Genomic DNA, 18503 nt, shown 5'->3' on the forward strand with positions numbered 1-18503 from the left:
GCAGCATGCCCCCGCTGTGGCTCCCACCGGCTGTGGCTCATACCAACACCAGCCACAGCGTCAGCGTCAGCCGCTGGGCAGACAGGGTCCCCCAGATGGGGGTCTGAGAAGCCCCCTAGAGGGCCGGGGGCGACCAGGGCAGGCACCCAGCAAGCCCAACCCGGGTTCCATTCACACCATGTCACCCAGCACCACCCGTGTGACCCCGAGTCCCCGGACCTCAGGCCCTAAACCCGAACTAACAGCCCCGTCTCCTGAGCACGGCTTGGAAGGCGTAGAGAAAGAAAAAGTTTATTTTCCGCACATTTTCCGGGGGACCCCGCACGGCCTCGGGCGTGGAAATGGGGGTGGTGGCGGGTTGGCCGAGGGCGGTGGTCAGAGATGCCACCTCAGTTTCTCAGCAATGTCGAGGTCCAGGAATTCGTCCAGCAGGCGGTTGACCACCCCGAGGCTGCCCAGGACTGTCAGCAAGGCCAGCGCGCCCACACTTGCCCTGAAGCCGGCCAGCCTGCGCCAGAAATGGGGGTAAGGTGAGGGGCGGACACCAGGGGGGTAGGCGCTGACCAGGATCCCATATGGCTCTCACGTCTGGACACCCTCACTCCCCCTGTACACTAATGACTGTGCCAACCGCCACCGGTTCCTCTGAACAGCTGGAGGGTTACCACGACCAGGCGGAATTATTTTCTGGGTATTCGCAGAAAACTCTTTCTTAGTGACAGGGGAGCCAGGGTGGCTCCCGGCAGTGCTCGGAGGAGTCCAGGCAGTGGTGGAAATCTACCCCGCGCCTGAGCCCTGCACTCTGTCTCCAAGGGCAACCCCTTGGCATGGAAGTCAGGGTGGCAGGCGTGACCCTCCAGCGCCTCCTGACTCTGAGCTGCCCAACGCCGTGGCCAGATCCCTGAGGATGGGCTTCTCCTTACCTCATTCCCGCAGCTTCCGAGTAGTCCCGGAAGTACCTGTGACGGGCGTACAGGTACAGCAGACCCAGGCAGGCAGCAGACGCTGCAGGGGAGGAACAGAGACGGAACAGGGTAAGGGCACGGCCTCACGGCGGTGGGGCGCAGAGAGACGGTACCCAGGGCCGCAAAAAGGACGAGTTAGGCACTTGCCTCGCATGAGGACAACCCGGATCAATCCCCAGCACCATGTCTGGTCCCTGAGCTCCACCAGAAATGATCCCTGTGAGGGGCCGGAGCGAGAGCACAGCGGGGAGGACGCTTGCCTTGTACACGACCAACCTGGGTTCGATCCCCGACATCCCACATGGTCCCCTGAGCACCGCCAGGAGTAATTCCTGAGTGCAGAGCCAGGAGGAAACCCTGAGCATCACTGGGTGTGAGCACAGAGCCAGGCGCCAGGCATGAGCCCTGAGCACAGCAGCTCACACCATAACAAAACAAAAAGATGTGGATCCCGGGGCTGGAGCGATAGCACAGCGAGGAGGGCGTTTGCCTTGCATGCGGCCGACCCGGGTTCGATTCCCAGCATCCCATATGGTCCCCTGAGCACTGCCAGGGATGACTCCTGAGTGCAGAGCCAGGAGTAACCCCTGTGCATCGCCAGGTAGGACCCAAAAAAGCAAAAAAAAAAAAGATGCGGATCCAGCAAACAGAGAACTTCAACGACATAATTATGCAAGAAAGGGCTCAGAGGCTGCACTGAGGGACAAAACATCTGCCTGGCCCAAATCAGGCCTTGAGTTCAACACCTGGCTCCCCCACATGGGTAAGTTGAGGCCTGGGCTCTCTCGGTGCCTCCACAGAGCACATGGGCAGGTATGCGGCCCTGAAGCACAGGCATGCCTGGGCCCCGCTGGCACAACTGTGAGTTCCACAGCTCAGGGTGAGTCCCACCGAGTCCCATCCCCAGCCCAAGCTCTGAGACCGATGCCTCCATCCCTGAGACATGGGCAGCAGAAGGAGGGAAGGGGGCTGGCAGGGGATGCAAGAGAAATAACTTCATTATCTCCACACAGTCAAAACACTTCGACAGACAAGTCACACAGAAAGACAGGCGGGTGCATGGACCTACCCAGGGAAACTTTGTCCCCCTCCTCCACCCTCACCGGGCGTCAACAAACTGTGACTCGCGTCACTGTGACTCCCGGGAGGTGGAGGCACCAAACACAGATGCAGTGGCCCCGAGCACCATCAGCGGGAAGGCCTAGGAGCCTGGCACCCGGCGAACAGCTCATCATTTCTTATCAAACTAAACAGACGATTTCGGAGGTGCAGGGGGAGACATACTGAGTGATGCTCAGAGGCCACGCCGGGGGTCCGTATGTGGTGGCAGGGGTCAAACCAGTGTCAGACAGAGCTACATGCTAAGCAAGCACCTTTAATCTTTCTACGGTCTCTCAGACACAAGATACACTATTTTTGGCAGGGGGCCACACCCAGTGATGCTCAGGGGTTCCTCCTGGCTCTGCGCTCAGGAATCGCTCCCGGTCGTGCTTGGGGACCATGTGGGGGGCTGGGGATTGAACCCAGGTCGGCACATGCAAGGCAAACACCCTCTTCACTGTGCCCCAGGCCCTCGAGATAACACTTTTCCAGGGTTCTATTTTTAGTTCTGTGGGCCACACCCTGTGGCACATAGGGGACCCTGCGCTAGGGACCTTAGCAAACACTCGGCCCAGTTGTGTGTCATCTCTCGGCCCTAAATGTACTTTCCACGCAGCCCTTTCCTTCCTACCCAGGCACGCGAAGGCAGGTGCAGGGAAGGGAGCCACGGATTCACTCCTACCCCTCCAGCTCGGTCCCTCAGCGGTGGTGACATTCAGTGACATTCTGCCCCAGGCTTCCCACCAGGCCGGGTCCAAAACAAACTGCTGCACGGAATAGAGTTCAGCACTCAGCAGCAAACAACCTTCCGAACAGGGGCCTGGGCACTCACACTCCTGCTGGTTAGTGGTTCTACAGACCACAAGCCCAGCTTTGGAAAGGACAGGCTGCAAGGAACAGAATTTTGGGGGGGTGGGGGTGGCGGTCACACAGTAAAACATTTCAGAATGTGTTGAGACCAGAAATAGATTCAAAGTTTTGAAATCAACCTCAACCTGAGTCCGGGGACTGCTGGCAGGACTTGCAGGGGTCTGTGCTGTGTTTCTCAGGTGGAGATGTTTAAACCGCCGCAGCTAGACTGATGTGCACAGGGCCGGCGTATTGGAAAATTACCTTGGTTAAAGTACCAACCAGCCATCCACAGCGTGACCAAGAATATGGGGTAGAACTCCACACAGTTTTGTCTATAGGATAAAACAAGAGAGAAATGGGTCATTCGTGAGAAAAACGACATGGAAGCACTGAGTTTTTTTCACCTACGGGCAAAGGTGTAGCCGCTTCTGAAAACGGTGCAGTAAACAGGCCAGAGAGACAGTCCAGGACAGCGCATGCCCTGCACACAGTCAGCTCGGGTCCGATCCCAGCAGCGAGTGAGTGAGAGAGAAATTCCTTGAAAGAGAATCGTTGGCTGGAGCGATAGCACAGCGGGTAGGGTGTTTTCCTTGCACACGGCCAAACCAGTTTCAATCCCCAGCATCCCATGTGGTCCCCCGAGCACTGCCAGGAGTAAGCTCTGAGCATCGCTGGGTGTGACCCAGAGAGAGAGAGAGAGAGAGAGAGAGAGAGAGAGAGAGAGAGAGAGAGAGAGTCGCTTTGTGAACAGACACAGAACCAGAAGTGCTGGGGAGCTGAGGTGCAGGATCCCGGCCCCTCTCAGGCCAGGGGAGAGGCAAGAGGACAGAGTGTCTCTGTCCCCGCCCAGCTGGCCTGCAGCTAACGCTCAGAGATCCATTTGCGGCTGTCCACATTCTAGCCTCTTCTGGGGTGGCTGATGAGGTATCTTTACTTGAAGAAACTCAGGAAAATGAGCTATATTCCTACTGCAAGTGGGGAAAGAATAACACTTTCTAGAGAAACAACAAGTATAAAAAGAAACAAGTATAAAAAGAAACCCAGGAAAACAAGATGCTGCCCAATCCCCTCCCGAGACTAACTGCCGATACTGAGCGGCTGGAAGTGTGTTCACCAGGTGTGGACCACCCCTTACCCAGTGCTCAGGAGAACCTCTCTCTCCCAAAGCCCCTGGAAGGAAGCACGTGGTTAATGAAGAACAGGAACAAAGTCAGTCAGGAAGGCCCAGGCAGACCGAGGAGGCAGGCAGGAGCCCGCAAGCCCTGCAAAGGGTCTCTGCGTGCACACGCACGCACACATATGCACGCGGTGTCTGAGCCTCAGACGCGAGAGGACGCAAGGCACCTGCCAGGCAGAAAAGGCACATCCAACAGCCACCACAGATGAGAGAGTGAACGCAAAGCAATGCCGAGGGGTACGGCAGATTCGACTTCCTGAGAATGCGTTTCTTTCTGCGGTAGAGAGCGAAACAGTCACAAAATTTGCCCCCAAATACTGAAGCGCCATGCAAGGACCTCCTGACGGGAGAGAGAATCCCCCGCGGGGCCCGCAGGGCGGGATCCAAGGCACAGGGAGAGGGACCAGGACGGGTCACAGCCGTGCAGGGCGTCTCAGCCACCGCAGGGACGGGACAGTGACAAGTGATGCTCGTCCTAGTGGGCAGGTCTTTAGTCACAGAGATGGATGCCGGGAGCTAGCCGTGCGGCACCTGGGAGGGGGAGTCAGGACCCCTCAGAAAGGTGAAATCTCCCCTGACCGTCGGGGAACGGTTCTGCAGGGGTGCGCCGTGAGCTAGATGGGAAGGAACTGAATCGAAAAGCGACAGGCCCATGAGCAGGCCGTGCAACGCACAGTGTCGAAGGGAGATTCTGCAGATTGAAGAGGATGATCACACAGCGCCACGGGGAGAAGGGCCGCCCGAGCAAGCTCAGGGACGGGGTAGGGGTAGGGCACGCGCCTGGCACGCGGCCAACCCGGGTTGGATCCCCAGCACCACGGAGCGTTCCCCGAAGCCCATGGGGAGCAATCCCTGAACGTGTCAGCCCTAAGCATCACTGGGTGTGGGCCTCCCCTCCCCCAGCAATAACAACAACAGAGCAACTCTAGACCAGAGACAGAAGCCCGAGAGAGTGCGACACACAGCACGACTTCAGACACTGTCAGGTCTCGAACTGCTCGTTCCTTTGGGGGTCTGGGGTCTTAAGCCAAAAAACAAAGCGGGAGGAAATCAAGAGCCCTACGCAAAGCCAAAAGGGGCCCAACAAGGAAAGAGAATCACAGCGTACTAGTGGATCAGCTGCATCTCATTTGCTTAATTCCTGGAATGTAAACCTTGGCTATCGGTTTAACTTAATGAAAAGATTGAACGTGACTGGCAGGAGGAAGGAAGGAAAAGAAGAGGAAAGTGATGTTCTGTCAGGGAAGGAAGCCAATTAGTTATGTCTAATATTTGAAACTGCACATAGCAACGAGAGCATCTTGCTGAAGGAAGTAAATGCAGAACGTGGTGGCTGGGGGCGGGGGGATGGAGACTCCGGGGAGGGTTCTGGTAGAAAGCCCGTGACCTCACTTTATTTTGGACCACATCCGTGTACTACTCTAATTTAAGGGGCCAGAGCATTGCTACAATTCGCCTTGCACGCTGTCAACTCAGGTTCGGTCCCTGGCATCCCAGAGGGTCACTGAGCCTCCACAAGTGCCACCTGAGCACAGAGCCAGGAGTAAGCCCTGAGCACCACCAGATCACGACGATCACGATCATGACCATCCTGTTGTTCGTCGATTGACTCAAGCAGGCCCCAGTAACGTCTCCTTCGTCCTAGCCCTGAGACTTTTAAAAAAAGTGCCATATTCTTTCAGAGTTAGGAGAATGAGACCCTTCATTGTTACTGGTATTTGGCATATTGGGTATGCCGTGGGGAGTTTGCCAGACTCTGCCGTGTGGGCAGGTTACATTCAGTAGCCTGCCAGGTTGTCCAAAGTAAGAATGAGATGATAAGATGTCACTTCCGGGAGCTGGGTTTTATAATCTCTGGGTCTTGGCTGTTGATGGGATTACACGGCGCTGGGGGTCAGCTGGTGGGTGTGACCCCTGCCTACTGGAATTTGGAGGATCTGGGTGGAGGATGCTCAGCCCCGATCCGAGCAGTCTGGGAGATCTCAGCCCCGGGATCCGCATGCCTTTGTTCCTCTGCTGGTACCTTCATGCGTGTCGAGAGTGTTCTCAGCATGGAGCACCACCAGATGTTGCACAAAATCCAAAAGGAAAAAAACGCCAAGAAAATATCTACCGTACATTGTCCTCTTGCCAATTACAACGATCCTTACACTTACCATTTTGTTCCGAGAGTAGATTTACACGTTACACGTATTTACCACGATAAGAACTTTTAATTAGGCGTGAGCACCTCTCAAATGATCTCTCGTGCCACCAGTGGGACCAGCCCACACTGCCCCACCGAGGGAGCCGCCCAGCCCCCAAGGTGAGCGCAAGGACCCAGACTGTCCGCGAGATACTGGACATGGTCAGATGGGAAGTGCCCGTGATCGCTACAGAGACAAACTCCCAACGCTCCAACTTTTCCAGAAGGAAACGTCAGCTCCCGACCCCGCTCAGGCCAACTCCAGCCGCGTTCTGGTCCCGGTCTGTGAGAACAGAATCTCTGAAGTGACTCTTCCCGTCACTCCGGGAGACAGTGGAATTCTTACATCACACCTGACCTGACCCCGCTAAGCCAGGGGAGGCTCAGGGTCAGCTCAGCATTGAGGACGCCAGCCTGGGGGTCAGTGAGGGGCCGTTGACAGCACCAAGGATTGGGGGAGACAAAGAGGAGCCCCTGCCCCTAAAGAGAGAGTGTTTGCCATGAAATCACTCAAGGAAGGTCTGAAGAGGAGAGGGGGGAGGGGAGAGGTGGAGGGAGTGAGGGAGGAAAGAAAGAAAGGAGGGAGGGAGGGAGGAAGGAAAGAGAGGAAAGAAGAAAGAAAGAAAGAAAGAAAGAAAGAAAGAAAGAAAGAAAGAAAGAGGGAGGGAGGGAGGGAGAAAGGGAGAAAGGGAGGGAGAGGGAAAGAGTAGGGAAGGAAAAAAGAAGGGAGGAAGGAAGGAAGGAAGGAAGAAGGAGGGAGGGAGAAAAGAGAGAAAGAAAGAGAGAGAAAGAGAGGAAGGAAGGAAGGAAGGAAGAAAGAGAGAGAAAAAAGAAAGAAAGAAAGAGAAAGAAAGAGAGAGAAAGAAAGAAAGAAAGAGAGAGAAAAAGAAAGAAAGAAAGAAAGAAAGAGAGAGAGAGAAAGAGAGAAAAAGAGAGAGAGAGAAAGAGAGAAAAAGAAAGAAAGAAAGAAAGAGAGAGAAAGAGAGAAAAAGAAAGAAAGAAAGAAAGAAAGAGAGAGAGAAAGAGAGAGAAAGAAAGAAAGAAAGAAAGAGAGAGAGAGAAAGAGAGAGAAAGAAAGAAAGAAAGAAAGAAAGAGAGAGAGAGAGAAAGAGAACGAAAGAAAGAATGGAAGGAAGGAAGGAAGGAAGGAAGGAAGGAAGGGAGGGAGGGAGGGAGGAAGATAGAAAGGGAGGAAGAAAAGGAAGGAAGGAAGGAAGGAAGGAAGGAAGGAAGGAAGGAAGAGAGGAAGGAAGAAAGGGAGGGAGGGAGGGCGAAAGCAGAATAAACGTCCCATCTCAGGCTGGGGGCTCTCGGACCAGGGCTCTGTGGTCAGTGTGATGCTTCCCACCACCCTCCAGGCGAATGGAGCCCCCTCGGGTGCTGTCAGCTTCCAGGGCAGTGAGCGGGACGTGGCCTTGGGCCGAGGGGCTGCTGTGTACACTGAAGGCCGGCGCCGGGCGGGAAGGTCTGCCGTGTGGCCGGGCCGGGGTCACTCACTGTGCTCGGAAGACCCTCTCGAACTCGGGGGAGCCAGACACGGCAGGGGCCGCCACTCCATGCCTCAGCCTCGCCTTTCCCACCTCCAGAGCAAAGTAGCCTGCGGGCAGAGAGGAACGGCCATCGGAAACCGTGTCTACCGGGCCAAGGCCAGCGCGTGGCCCGGGAACCTGCATCCTTGGCGAGTGCCTCGGGTTAGAGGGAAAGCCGCCGTGCCGTGGGGACGGAGACAGCGATGGGGACAGCAGGTGGCGGGAAGAGCACCCCTGCACATGGCTGGGGTGTGCCCACTGAGCTACTGTTTTTTTTTTCTTTTTGGGTCACACCCTGCAATGCGCAGGGGTTCCTCCTAGCTCATGAACTCAGGAATTACTCCTGGCAGTGCTCGGGGGACCATATGGGATGCTGGGAATCGAACCCAGGTCAGCCGCGTGCAAAGCAAACGCCTTACCTGCTGTGCTATCGCTCCAGCCCAGCCACTGAGCCACTCTGGAAAGCTGCCCCGAAGGGCCGTTTGAGCCCGGCCCTCCTAGGCCAGAGGACGCAGCTGCGGCTCTCAGATCTAACCCTGGAGAGGTGACACAGTCTGTCTCACACTGCCTGCCCCCAGCCTCCCAGGGCGGACCCCACAGGGATGGCCGCTTTCCTCTGCCCGCGAGGCTGGGCCGCAGTGCCCAGCTGTTTTTCCAAATACCAACTCACGTGCTGCTGGGCCGTTTCTCGAATGGGGGAATATTTCCAGCACAACACAGCCCTTGCTTTCAGCTGAGTAGCCTGCGAGAGTGCGTGGGTGGGTGGGTGGGAGGGACATGTCCAGTGCACTGATGCCCCGGCCCAAGGCCAATCCTGCCTTCAAGTTCAAGACCACCACGCTGACCCCTGCAGGGGCTCATCCACCTGCCCTGTATGGTTCAGACCCGCTCGTCCCTACAACTGCACGGGCCCCGTTTCCTGAAATAAAGGGGTGAGCATGTGTGTGTCCTCAGGAGAGCGCCCATTTATCAGAAAGTAGTTGCAGAAACACATTTCTGGGGCATTGCTCAACCGTAGATAGAGAGATAATGAGGATGAATGTTAAAGTAATCGTGCAAGAATTATTCAAGAATAAAGGAGAGGGGCTGGAGTGATAGCACAGCGGTTAGGGCACTTGCCTTGCTCGCGGCCGACCCGGGTTTGATTCCCAGCATCCCATATGGTCCCCTGAGCACCGCCAGGAGTAATTCCTGAGTTCATGAGCCAGGAGTAAGCCCCGTGCAATGCCGGGTGTGACCCAAGAAAGCAAAAAAAAAAAAAAAAAAAAAAAAACGAAATTGGAGCTGACTTCCTGAGGGTCCCCTCAACAAGCCCCCAGGGCTACTGACAATACCTGAACCGCTCATGTGTGTGGCTACAGCCTGAGCACCGCAACCCGGGAGCAGAGGGACGCCCCAGAGTGAGGTGAGGACGGGGCTAGGTCCCTCCCATGCGCGCCTACAGGGCCCAGAAGGCCCTGTGCTTCTCGAAAGCACCAGCAGGGGGCGCGCCTAAGCACAGGGCCAGGAATAGCCCCTGAGCACCAGAAAAACAAATGCCCCCCCCCCCCCCAAAATGGGTAGCGGTTAAGGCACTTGCTTTCTCTGCAGCCAGGCCCCAGCACCACGTAGGGCTCCCCCTCCCCCCGCCCCCCCTACCCCCGCTTCTGCTCTCCACACCTGGGGAGCCCTTCAGAGCAACTACAGACTCTGGCCCAGGACCCTTGCTCCTTTCTCGGGATCCCTGACTCATGGTTCCGGCAGGAAGATGCTTTAAAATCTAGAATTACGTCGCCTAGAACCCAGATTGTTTTTTAACCTGGTCATACCAAAGACCACTTCTTTAAGAAAGCACGCTGACTCTGGGGGCTGCAGAGAAAGAACAGTGGGCGGATGCTTTCCTGGACCCTGCTCCATCTCTGGTGCCCCCCCCCACACACACACACACTCCCACCACCACCGGGAGTGATTCTGGGAGCAGACTCAGGAGTAACCCCTGAGCATCTCCAAACATGGCCCAAAAACAAAGGAGGGAGAGGGAGGGAGGAAGAAAGGAAGGAGGGGAGAGAGAGGGAGGGAGGGAGGAAGGGAGGAAAGAAAGGAGGGAGGGAGGAAGGAAGGAAGGAAGGAAGGAAGGAAGGAAGGAAGGAAGAAAAGGAAGGAAGGAAGGAAGGAAGGAAGGAAGGAAGGAAGGAAGGAAGGGAGGAAGGAAGAAAAGGAAGGGAGGAAGGAAGGAAGGATGGAAGGAAGGAAGGAAGGAAGGAAGGGAGGGAGGGAGGATGAAAAGGAAGGAAGGAAGGAAGGAAGGAAGGAAGGAAGGGAGGGAGGGAGGATGAAAAGGAAGGAAGGAAGGAAGGAAGGAAGGAAGGGAGGGAGGGAGGGAGGATGAAAAGGAAGGAAGGAAGGAAGGAAGGAAGGGAGGGAGGATGAAAAGGAAGGAAGGAAGGAAGGAAGGAAGGAAGGAAGAAAAGAAGGGAGGAAGGAAGGAAGGGAGGGAGGGAGGGAGGGAGGGAGGAAGAAAAGGAAGGATGGAAGGAAGGAAGGAAGGAAGGAAGGAAGGAAGAAAAGAAGGGAGGAAGGAAGAAAAGGAAGGGAGGAAGGGAGGGAGGGAGGAAGGGAGGAAGGGAGGAAGGAAGGAAGGAAGAAAGGAAGGAAGGGAGGGAGGGAGGAAGGGAGGAAGAAAAGGAAGGAAGGAAGGAAGGAAGGGAGGGAGGGAGGGAGGAAGGAAGAAAAGGAAGGAAGAGGGACAGTGCAGTGGGTAACATGCAGGAGCCAACCTGCACAGATGCCACCTTGCAGGAGCCAACCTCAGTTCCATCCCTGGCCCCATATGGCCCCCGAGCACTCTAGGAGTGAGTCCTAAGTACGGAACCCCTGAGCACCTCTGGCTCAAAAACAAAAAGAAAGAAAGTTGATTCTTAAACCAGGACTCAGGAAAGCAAGGCCCAGCACACAGCACCTGGACATGACTTTCAGCGCACCACGCCAGGCTGGGGCCCACTGAGGCTGACCGGAACCCAGTTGGGACCACAGACCTTGCAAAATCTCTGGATTCGGAGCCATCACCTCATCCCTGGAACTGATCTGGCATGTTAAAATCTCTGGGACAGAGGCGCTGAGGACCCTGAACTGGGGTCTGACCCAGAGCACCAGCAAGGGAGTCCCAAGCCCAAGGCCAGCCTCCCCCCAACCCCTCTCCCTGCCCCACACACTCACACAGCGCTCACACTCACACACGCACAAATACACAATGCTCTCACACATATACACATACATACAAACGTACACTCATACACAACACCCATACAAGCAATGCTCAGACACACACAAACACAACACTCACACACACAGGGCTCTCACACACACAGGTACACGTACACACTCACAAACGCACACACAAGCACTCATACCCAAACAACACCCATACAAACAATGCTCAGACATGCACAAACTCGTACACACTCGCACACAACATACACACTTCCACAAATACTCATACACACAAACGCATGCTCTCACACACCCACACACAAACAATGCACACACTAACAAGAATACACACATTCATAAACATGTGCACTCACACTCGCATGCACACAGGTGTGCGTGCCCACACACACACACACACACACACACACACACACACACGCTGCTGCCTGGGACTCTTACTTTGCTGACAGGCAGAGAGAACAGAGACAGCAGCCACCAAGACGGTGTGCCCAGCCATCTTCCCCACGGAATGTTCTGGTTCCTGGAGCACTGGCAGAAGTCAAGGCGCGGCTCCCATGGGCGGTTCCCATCCACGTGGCCTTCCAGCCCTCGGAAGGTAAATAAAGCCCGAGAGAAAGACAGGTGAGGGGAAGCAACCTTTGCTCTGAAGGAGCCCGGGCCGAGCGGGGCGGCCCCCATCCTTATTAGGGCCGGAGCAGCTCCAGAGCACCGGAGTGCCCGCCGATCACCTGCCGGCTCTGCACGCACAGCTGGGGCAGAGAAACACGGGCCGCCTCTCCTGGCCTCCCCTTCCAGCCCTTGCTCCCCTCCAGCCTGGCCGAGACCGTCCCTGCTCCCGGGGAAAGTTGTTAGTGTTTGCGGGAGAGTTTAGCGCTCATGTCACCTGCTTCTGATTTTATTCCCAGAGAAGGGGAGACCCTGGATTTAAAGCTAACTCCGGGGGCTGGAGAGATAGCACAGCGGGGAGGGCGTTTGCCTTGCACGCGGTCGACCCAGGTTCGATTCCCAGCATCCCATAGGGTCGCCCTGAGCACCGCGAGGAGTAATTCCTGAGTGCAGAGCCAGGGGTGACCCCTATGCATTGCCGGGTGAGACCCCCAAATAAATAAATAAATAAAAATCTAACTCCACCAGATTCTACGGGGTCTCTGCCCACTCCAAGCTGCTCCCCGCTTTAAGCAGGAACAGGAACAACAAAGCTAGTGACCTCTGCTGTGGGGAGGGGTCTTCTGCTGAACCACTTGACACACCCCCCTCCCGCTGGCCACAACCCTCATGGGGCGGAGGGCGCCGGGACGCCCCAGCTGTCTCCCACCCTCACCCCAGGCTGTTCCGCCAAAGGTTGGAAAGTGACCTTCAGGTGACCTCAGGTCCAAGACACCCCGAACACCTGCATATCGGAGCCAAGGCATGAAGCCCCTGCTGACGGGGGAGTTGTGTCTAAGTTTCAGACCCCCAGTTGCGGAGAGACCAAGCCCGCACACGGTAACGCAAAAGCAAAGGAACGTTATTGCCAGCTCGAGCTAGGGTCCAAGTCGCATCCAACGAAGTGGGGTCTGGACAAGGACCCCGGCCCCAAATCACAAGCGGCTTATGTCGGGTTCAGAGTTAAGCAAGCACTAAGGCAACAGTGGCCAGGCAAAAGTCAAACAATACTTTCCAGTAACAGTTTATGTTCCATTCTCTGGCACGTGGTGATTGAGTGAGCCCTCTTGCTGGGCTCAGGAACTTTCCAGGTGGCTTCAGGCTGGCTAGTTATGCATTGTTTGATTGTTGGGAAACTGAATCCCCTGTTCCAGGTACCGAACCTGATGCCTACCTGCTTTTGTTTTTGTTTGTTTGTTTTTGGTTTTTTGCTTTTGGGTCACACCCAGCGATGCACAGGGGTTACTCCTGGCTCACGCACTCAGGAATTACTCCTGGCAGTGCTCAGGGGACCATATGGGATGCTGGGAATCGAACCCGGGTCGGCCGCGTGCAAGGCAAACGCCCTCCCCGCTGTGCTATGGCTCCAGCCCCATCACCATTTTTTTTTGACACCTACCTGCTTTTGATCATTTCTGCCACCTGTCATGGCGTCAGTTTCCCCCTTACAGTGTGTGACCCCCAAAAGTGCCAGCCTGCTCCTCCTGCTCCTCGAAGGGGCCCCAGCCCCATAGGGAACAGACGGGAGTGCAGGGCCTGGAGGTTCCCAGGGCAGCAGCACAGGCGCCCGGCTTGCGGGTAGAGCACCCCAGAAGCTCAGCCCGCAGGACCCCTGGTGCAGCCTTACCACACCCCCACGCACGGGCTGGGCAACGCCGCCCCCTCCGCTGCTTTCTGCACAGATGCCGAGGCCCAGCCTCTAAGCTTAGTGGACTCTAAGTGTCCCTCTGTCTGGATAACCCGGGCCAGGGGCCAGCCGGCACCCGTCCTCGTCCCAGGGCACCGGGGGCCTGCTCTGAGCCAGACGATCCATCAGGGCTGCGAGAGCCGCTCTGAATGTGGCCAGGGTGGGTCCCTTGGTCCCTCCCATGCCCCAGTCGGGGGTCCCCCCAGGCCCCAGTGCTAAACCGAGACACTGAGTGTGCAGTGCGAGTATCGATTATTTGCAAAGGCTCACCCAGGAGGACAAAGGTAGGGGCGGCGCTTGAAGCACTCCGGGGACCTCTGGGGTTAGCGACCCTGAGTTTGGGTGGGGCCGGGGGCCACACCTGTCGGGGCTTGGGGCTTGCACCCAGCCCTGCTCGCGGGCGTCACACCTGTCGGGGCTTGGGGCTTGCACCCGGCCCTGCTCAGGGCATCACACCTGGCGGGGCTCAGGGCTTGCACCCGGCCCTGCTCAGGGCATCACACCTGGCGGGGCTCAGGGCGCAGGTGTGGTGCCGGAGGCGCATCCTAGGCCACCCGCATGCGCGGCAAATGCCCGCCCCGCGGCGAGGCGAGTCCCTGGGGGGGTGCGGGCGCCCTGCCGGGCCGCTCTTCTCCCGCCGCGGACCTGCACCTCTCCCTGGGCGCCACCAGGCGGCGCCGCGCGAGGCCGCGGCTGCGTTTCTCTCGGTCCGAGCCGAGCCGGGTGGGCTGAGGCCCGCGCCCTTGGGCCCCCGCGCCCCTGCAGACGGGGGCCAAGTGCCCACCGTGCTCCCGACCCCTCCCGCGACCCCGCGCACGCACCCTGCTCTGCCGGGAGGGACGCTGCCAGCCGCCAGCCCCGTGCCCGAGCAGCCCAGCCGCGGTGGGCGCACACCTGCCCGCCGGGGGTCCCGGGCACGTGGTGGGGTGCAGGACGGGGAGGGACCGGCCGCCCCGGGCGGGAGGAAGAGCAAGTCCAGGGGCCTGGAAAAGGTCCACCAGCGGGTCCGTCCCCGCCCCCGCGAGCCCCAGGGCCGAGGCCTGCCCAGGGACCAGCCCTGCTCCAGAGACCAGCCACCAGCTGCGCCCCACTGCTTGGCCGGGAACCTCCCGGAGGCGGGGACAGGGTGGCGCCCGCAGGGTGGGCGCTGCGACCCTTCCTGCCCGCCCTCGCCCCGCTCCTGAGTGCGAGGCACGGTCCTTGTCCCCGCGTCCCCTTGGACACCCAGGTCACTGCGCCTGGAATTCCTAAGTCTTGGTGGTTGTCTCTGGCGCGGTGTGGCCTGCGCGTCTCTGGACGGAGATGAGCCGCCTGTCGCCCCCCGAGGGAAGCCCCCCTCCGCTCGTCCCATCCCCACCGGGTCCTCCCGGCGACCACCTTGGCGCTCACCAGGCCTACGTCAGTCTGGCTGGGACTGGGCTGCTGCAGTCATTCCCAGCCCCACCCAGGGGTGAATCAGCCCTTCTGCCTTCTACTTCTTATTTCTTATTTTATTATTTCTTTTTTTGGGTGGGGTTTTTTTGGGGGGGGGGGGGTACTCCTGACTCATGCACTCAGGAATCACTCCTGGCGGTGCTCAGAGGACCCTATGGGATGCTGGGAATCGAACTCGGCTTGGCCCCGTGCAAGGCAAACACCCTACCCGCTATGCTATCACTCCAGCCCCCTCTTGTTTTATTTTTTTCAATTTAGTTCACTTAACATACCCATTCCCAAGTTCCATGTTTTCCCAAAAGACACAGTTTCATCTTCATGGAGGATTCGGGTTCTAGGGAGTCCATGAACTACAGCTTCTCTCTCCAGTCACCAGCCAAGCAGCCTTGTACTGAGAGCAATGCTGCTCTGAACGGGGGATCCAAGTGCCTTTGGCTCTGGTGTTTCCATAACCTTCAGATATATGCCCAAGAGTGCCAGGGCTGGGCCATGTGGGATTTCCATACTTATTTTTTTTTTGAGGGAATCTCCATACCTTCATTTCCACAGGACTGTGCCAGGGGCCAGAGGGACAGTACAGTGGGGAGGGCACGTGGCTTGACGTGGCCATCCCAGGTTCACTCCCTGGTACCCCATAGGGTGCCCCAAGCACCTCCAGGAGTCATTCCTGAGTACAGAATGAGGAGTAACCCCTGGAAACTGACAGGTGTGTCCCCAAAACAACAAAACAAAAGGACTATGCCATGTACAGCCCCCCGCCACCACACCAACTCCTTATTCTCTACATCTTCCGGGTAATATTTGTATTGGTCTGTTGAGGCCTTGACAGTTTTTCAATTGAGGAATACGTTCGTGTCTGTTAAGCTAATTGTGGCTGTTAACTCCACTATATAATTTTACAACATTGCAGCCTCAAATAGAACGGCTTCGATAAACATAAAGCAGACTGACGCAGCCCAGATTTCTGCAGTTTATTTTACACTGAGACGTTACATTTAGAGATTTCCAGACACATGCTATAAATGAAAATGCGACAGGAAGTTCCCTTCACTTCCTCTACATCTGACCCAGATTTCTAAAATATCCGAGTGGGCTCTAACATCTCTGGCTGTCATTATTCAGGCTGAGTTTCCAGATTATTTTTCTCCCTCCTCCGTGACTCTGATGACCATTGAGGAAGCTGTAAACATCAGGACATTCAATGCAGCCCAAAGTGAAATGACAGACGTGGCCCACATGGGTGACCAAATGGGAGATGGTCCATCAGATGAACCAGAAAACTCAGTTCTCCGTGCTCCTCGCAGATATCCATAGAGCTCACAAGCTCCATCTACACAAACTCCCCTGGCTTCGGTCTGCATGGTCCCCAGGAACTGACCTCCCACAGCTCACCTTCTAGCTGACGCCAAACTACTCGAGGGAGCAGTCCACACGTTGATTAGTCTGTGAGTACCATGATGCTCCCTTTTTAGGGGCAACAGTGCCAGATTAAGTCAAGAACTTTTAAAAATGAACACAGACCAACTCAGCTACATCTCACTGAACTCAGGCTGCGACAGAATCATGGGACCACTTCTACTGTCCAGTTTAAGAATTCCAGAACTCGGAACATGGATCGTATTGTTTCTGGGGAGACGTGTGTCCTGGAGCCCAGGAGACATCAGGTTCTGTTTTCAGACACTGGGACCTCCATGAGGCAGCTGGATAACAAGCTGACCCCAAGGACAATTCTCTGTCCCCCCCACCCCCCCACCCCGGCCCAATTCTCCCTCCCGTCCGCCCTTCCTCCATCCCTTCCCTTCGCTTTCTTTCTCCTTTTCCGTCATCCTTTCATGCAACAAATCTGCAGTACAGAATCCACTTTGGGTTAAAGGGACTCTGGCTCTTCTCTCACCCACCACCCTGAGACTCCTGAGGAAGATAAGTCACCTGGCATAGGGGCTGGAGCGATAGCACAGCGGAGAGGGCGTTTGCCTTGCACGTGGCCAAGCTGGGTTCAATTCCCAGCATCCCATATGGTCCCTCGAGCACCGCTAGGACTAATTCCTGAGTGCAAAAGCCAGGAGTAACCCCTGACTGAGCATTGCCGGGCGTGACCCAAAAAGAAAAAAAAATGTCACCTGATGCAGCCAATAGGTGGCTATAAAAGACAGAGGTCACCAGCTCACAGGGGCCACAGCTCCCCAAGCCACAGCCTTCACCCTGGCAACTTCATCCACCAAATGTAGACAAGCAGCTGCACTTAAAACAAGTCCCCAGAATCTGGGCTGGAGTGATAGCACAGCGGGTAGGGTGTTTGCCTTGCACGCAGCCGACCCGAGTTCGATTCCCAGCATCCCATATGGTCCCCCAAGCACCGCCAGGAGTAATTCCTGAGTTCATGAGCCAGGAATAACCCCTGTGCATCGCCGGGTGTGACCCAAAAAGAAAAAAAAAACAGTCCCCAGAATCTGATGACAGGTCACTTGAACCCGGCCATCTCCCTGCCTGCTCCCATAGAATCCTCCGATCCCAGAAGTCCACACCTGACCTCCACGCCTTGCTCCCACCCCCATTCATCATTCCTAGGCCCATGAAAGCCCTCTGGATTCCACTGCAGCTGAGTGTCCGAGTGCGGGACTTCCCAGGGACTTCCCACACACGCCCCATCATCAGGACCCTGGCTTGTGGCAGAACGGACCACGGAACGGCCTCTCAGCCGGGACACATCTGCCCATGCTAATTGGATTCCGTTGTTTCTTTGTGATCATTAATATACCCAAACACTTCTCAAAAACAGTTTAGTAAATATTTTTACGTCAACGCCCCAGGCATTTAAAGTGAAAATAAAAGCAAGACTGTTGAAGGACCCCAGGGAGGACTCAGTGGTTGAGCTCCGGCCTTGCAGGCGTGAGGTCCTGAGTTTGATCCCCAGGGCCACCCACACGCCACACATGATCTCGGGGTGGCGCTTGCTCTGCCACTTTGCGCTCTCTGGAATCACAATAAAGTGTGAGACACCCCCCCCCCACACACACACACACACCAGCAATCACAACAACAAAGTGAAGGGAGAGGGTAAAAAGAATTGGGCAAACCCCCTCCCCCAAAGGAGAGGAGAGGAAAGGAAAGAAGATAAAAACGTCTTACAAACAGCCCACAGCCCTCGTGTGTGTTGCTGCTTCTCTGGGGGGGGGGGGGGGGGGGTCCTGCCAGGCCTGGCTTCCTGGGGACCCCACAGCCGGCCTGCACCAACTCCGACCCGCGACTCCACTCCTGTCTCTGGTTTCAGCTAAGATCCAAACAACTGAGGCCGGCAGAGCTGGGCTTGGCATGGTGAGGGTTTCAGTGGCTTGACCCTCTGCTTTGTGACAACTTCAAGGAGCCTGTGGCTGTGCTGCCAAGACAGAGGGCCCCGACAGGGAGTGGCGGACAACATGCCGAGGAAGACCCCAGGCCTGGAGTACGGCCAGAGTGCTCCCCAGGAGACCTCCTGCTTGTGCTTCTGAACACCCCCGATGGGCTCCAGGAGTGACGTCTGGTCACTCTAGTCCCCACTCCGTCTCCCATCTGAATGGCATCCCCCTCCCCCCCTGCCCAGTCCACTCCTGACACCGTGGTGCCCTGCGGCTGGTCTCCCAGCAACTGGAGCGTGGGTGCCCTCTGGCGACGGAAATGCACATTCTCTTATCCTTCCTGTGACAGATCCAGCCACCTGTGCTGCTGGCATTTTCTGCTC

General features: G+C 56.7%; 1 protein-coding gene across 1 annotated transcript; it reads right to left on the minus strand.

Moving 5' to 3' along the window:
* Positions 1–375: 375 nt before the first annotated feature.
* Positions 376–11515, minus strand: MGST2 (microsomal glutathione S-transferase 2). Its single transcript, XM_056134518.1, has 5 exons — positions 11458–11515; positions 7778–7877; positions 3180–3250; positions 924–1005; positions 376–508 (listed from the first exon to the last, which is right to left on the minus strand). The coding sequence occupies exons 1-5, from the start codon at positions 11513–11515 to the stop codon at positions 376–378; spliced, it is 444 nt and encodes a 147-aa protein (XP_055990493.1).
* Between the last annotated feature and the right edge of the window lie 6988 nt (positions 11516–18503).

Source organism: Sorex fumeus, unplaced genomic scaffold (assembly GCF_029834395.1).
Source record: "Sorex fumeus unplaced genomic scaffold, SorFum_2.1 ptg000099l, whole genome shotgun sequence".
In the NCBI taxonomy this organism is placed as follows: domain Eukaryota; kingdom Metazoa; phylum Chordata; class Mammalia; order Eulipotyphla; family Soricidae; genus Sorex; species Sorex fumeus.

Bases quoted from the DNA above. Each gene is read 5' to 3' on its own strand.
- MGST2 (XM_056134518.1), bottom strand. From the start codon at position 11,515: ATGGCTGGGCACACCGTCTTGGTGGCTGCTGTCTCTGTTCTCTCTGCC. The intron at 7,878-11,457 runs GTAAGAGTCCCA...CTCTGCCCGCAG, and splicing joins TCTCTCTGCCTGTCAGCAAA to GCTACTTTGCTCTGGAGGTG. The intron at 3,251-7,777 runs GTGAGTGACCCC...TTTATCCTATAG, and splicing joins GAGAGGGTCTTCCGAGCACA to ACAAAACTGTGTGGAGTTCT.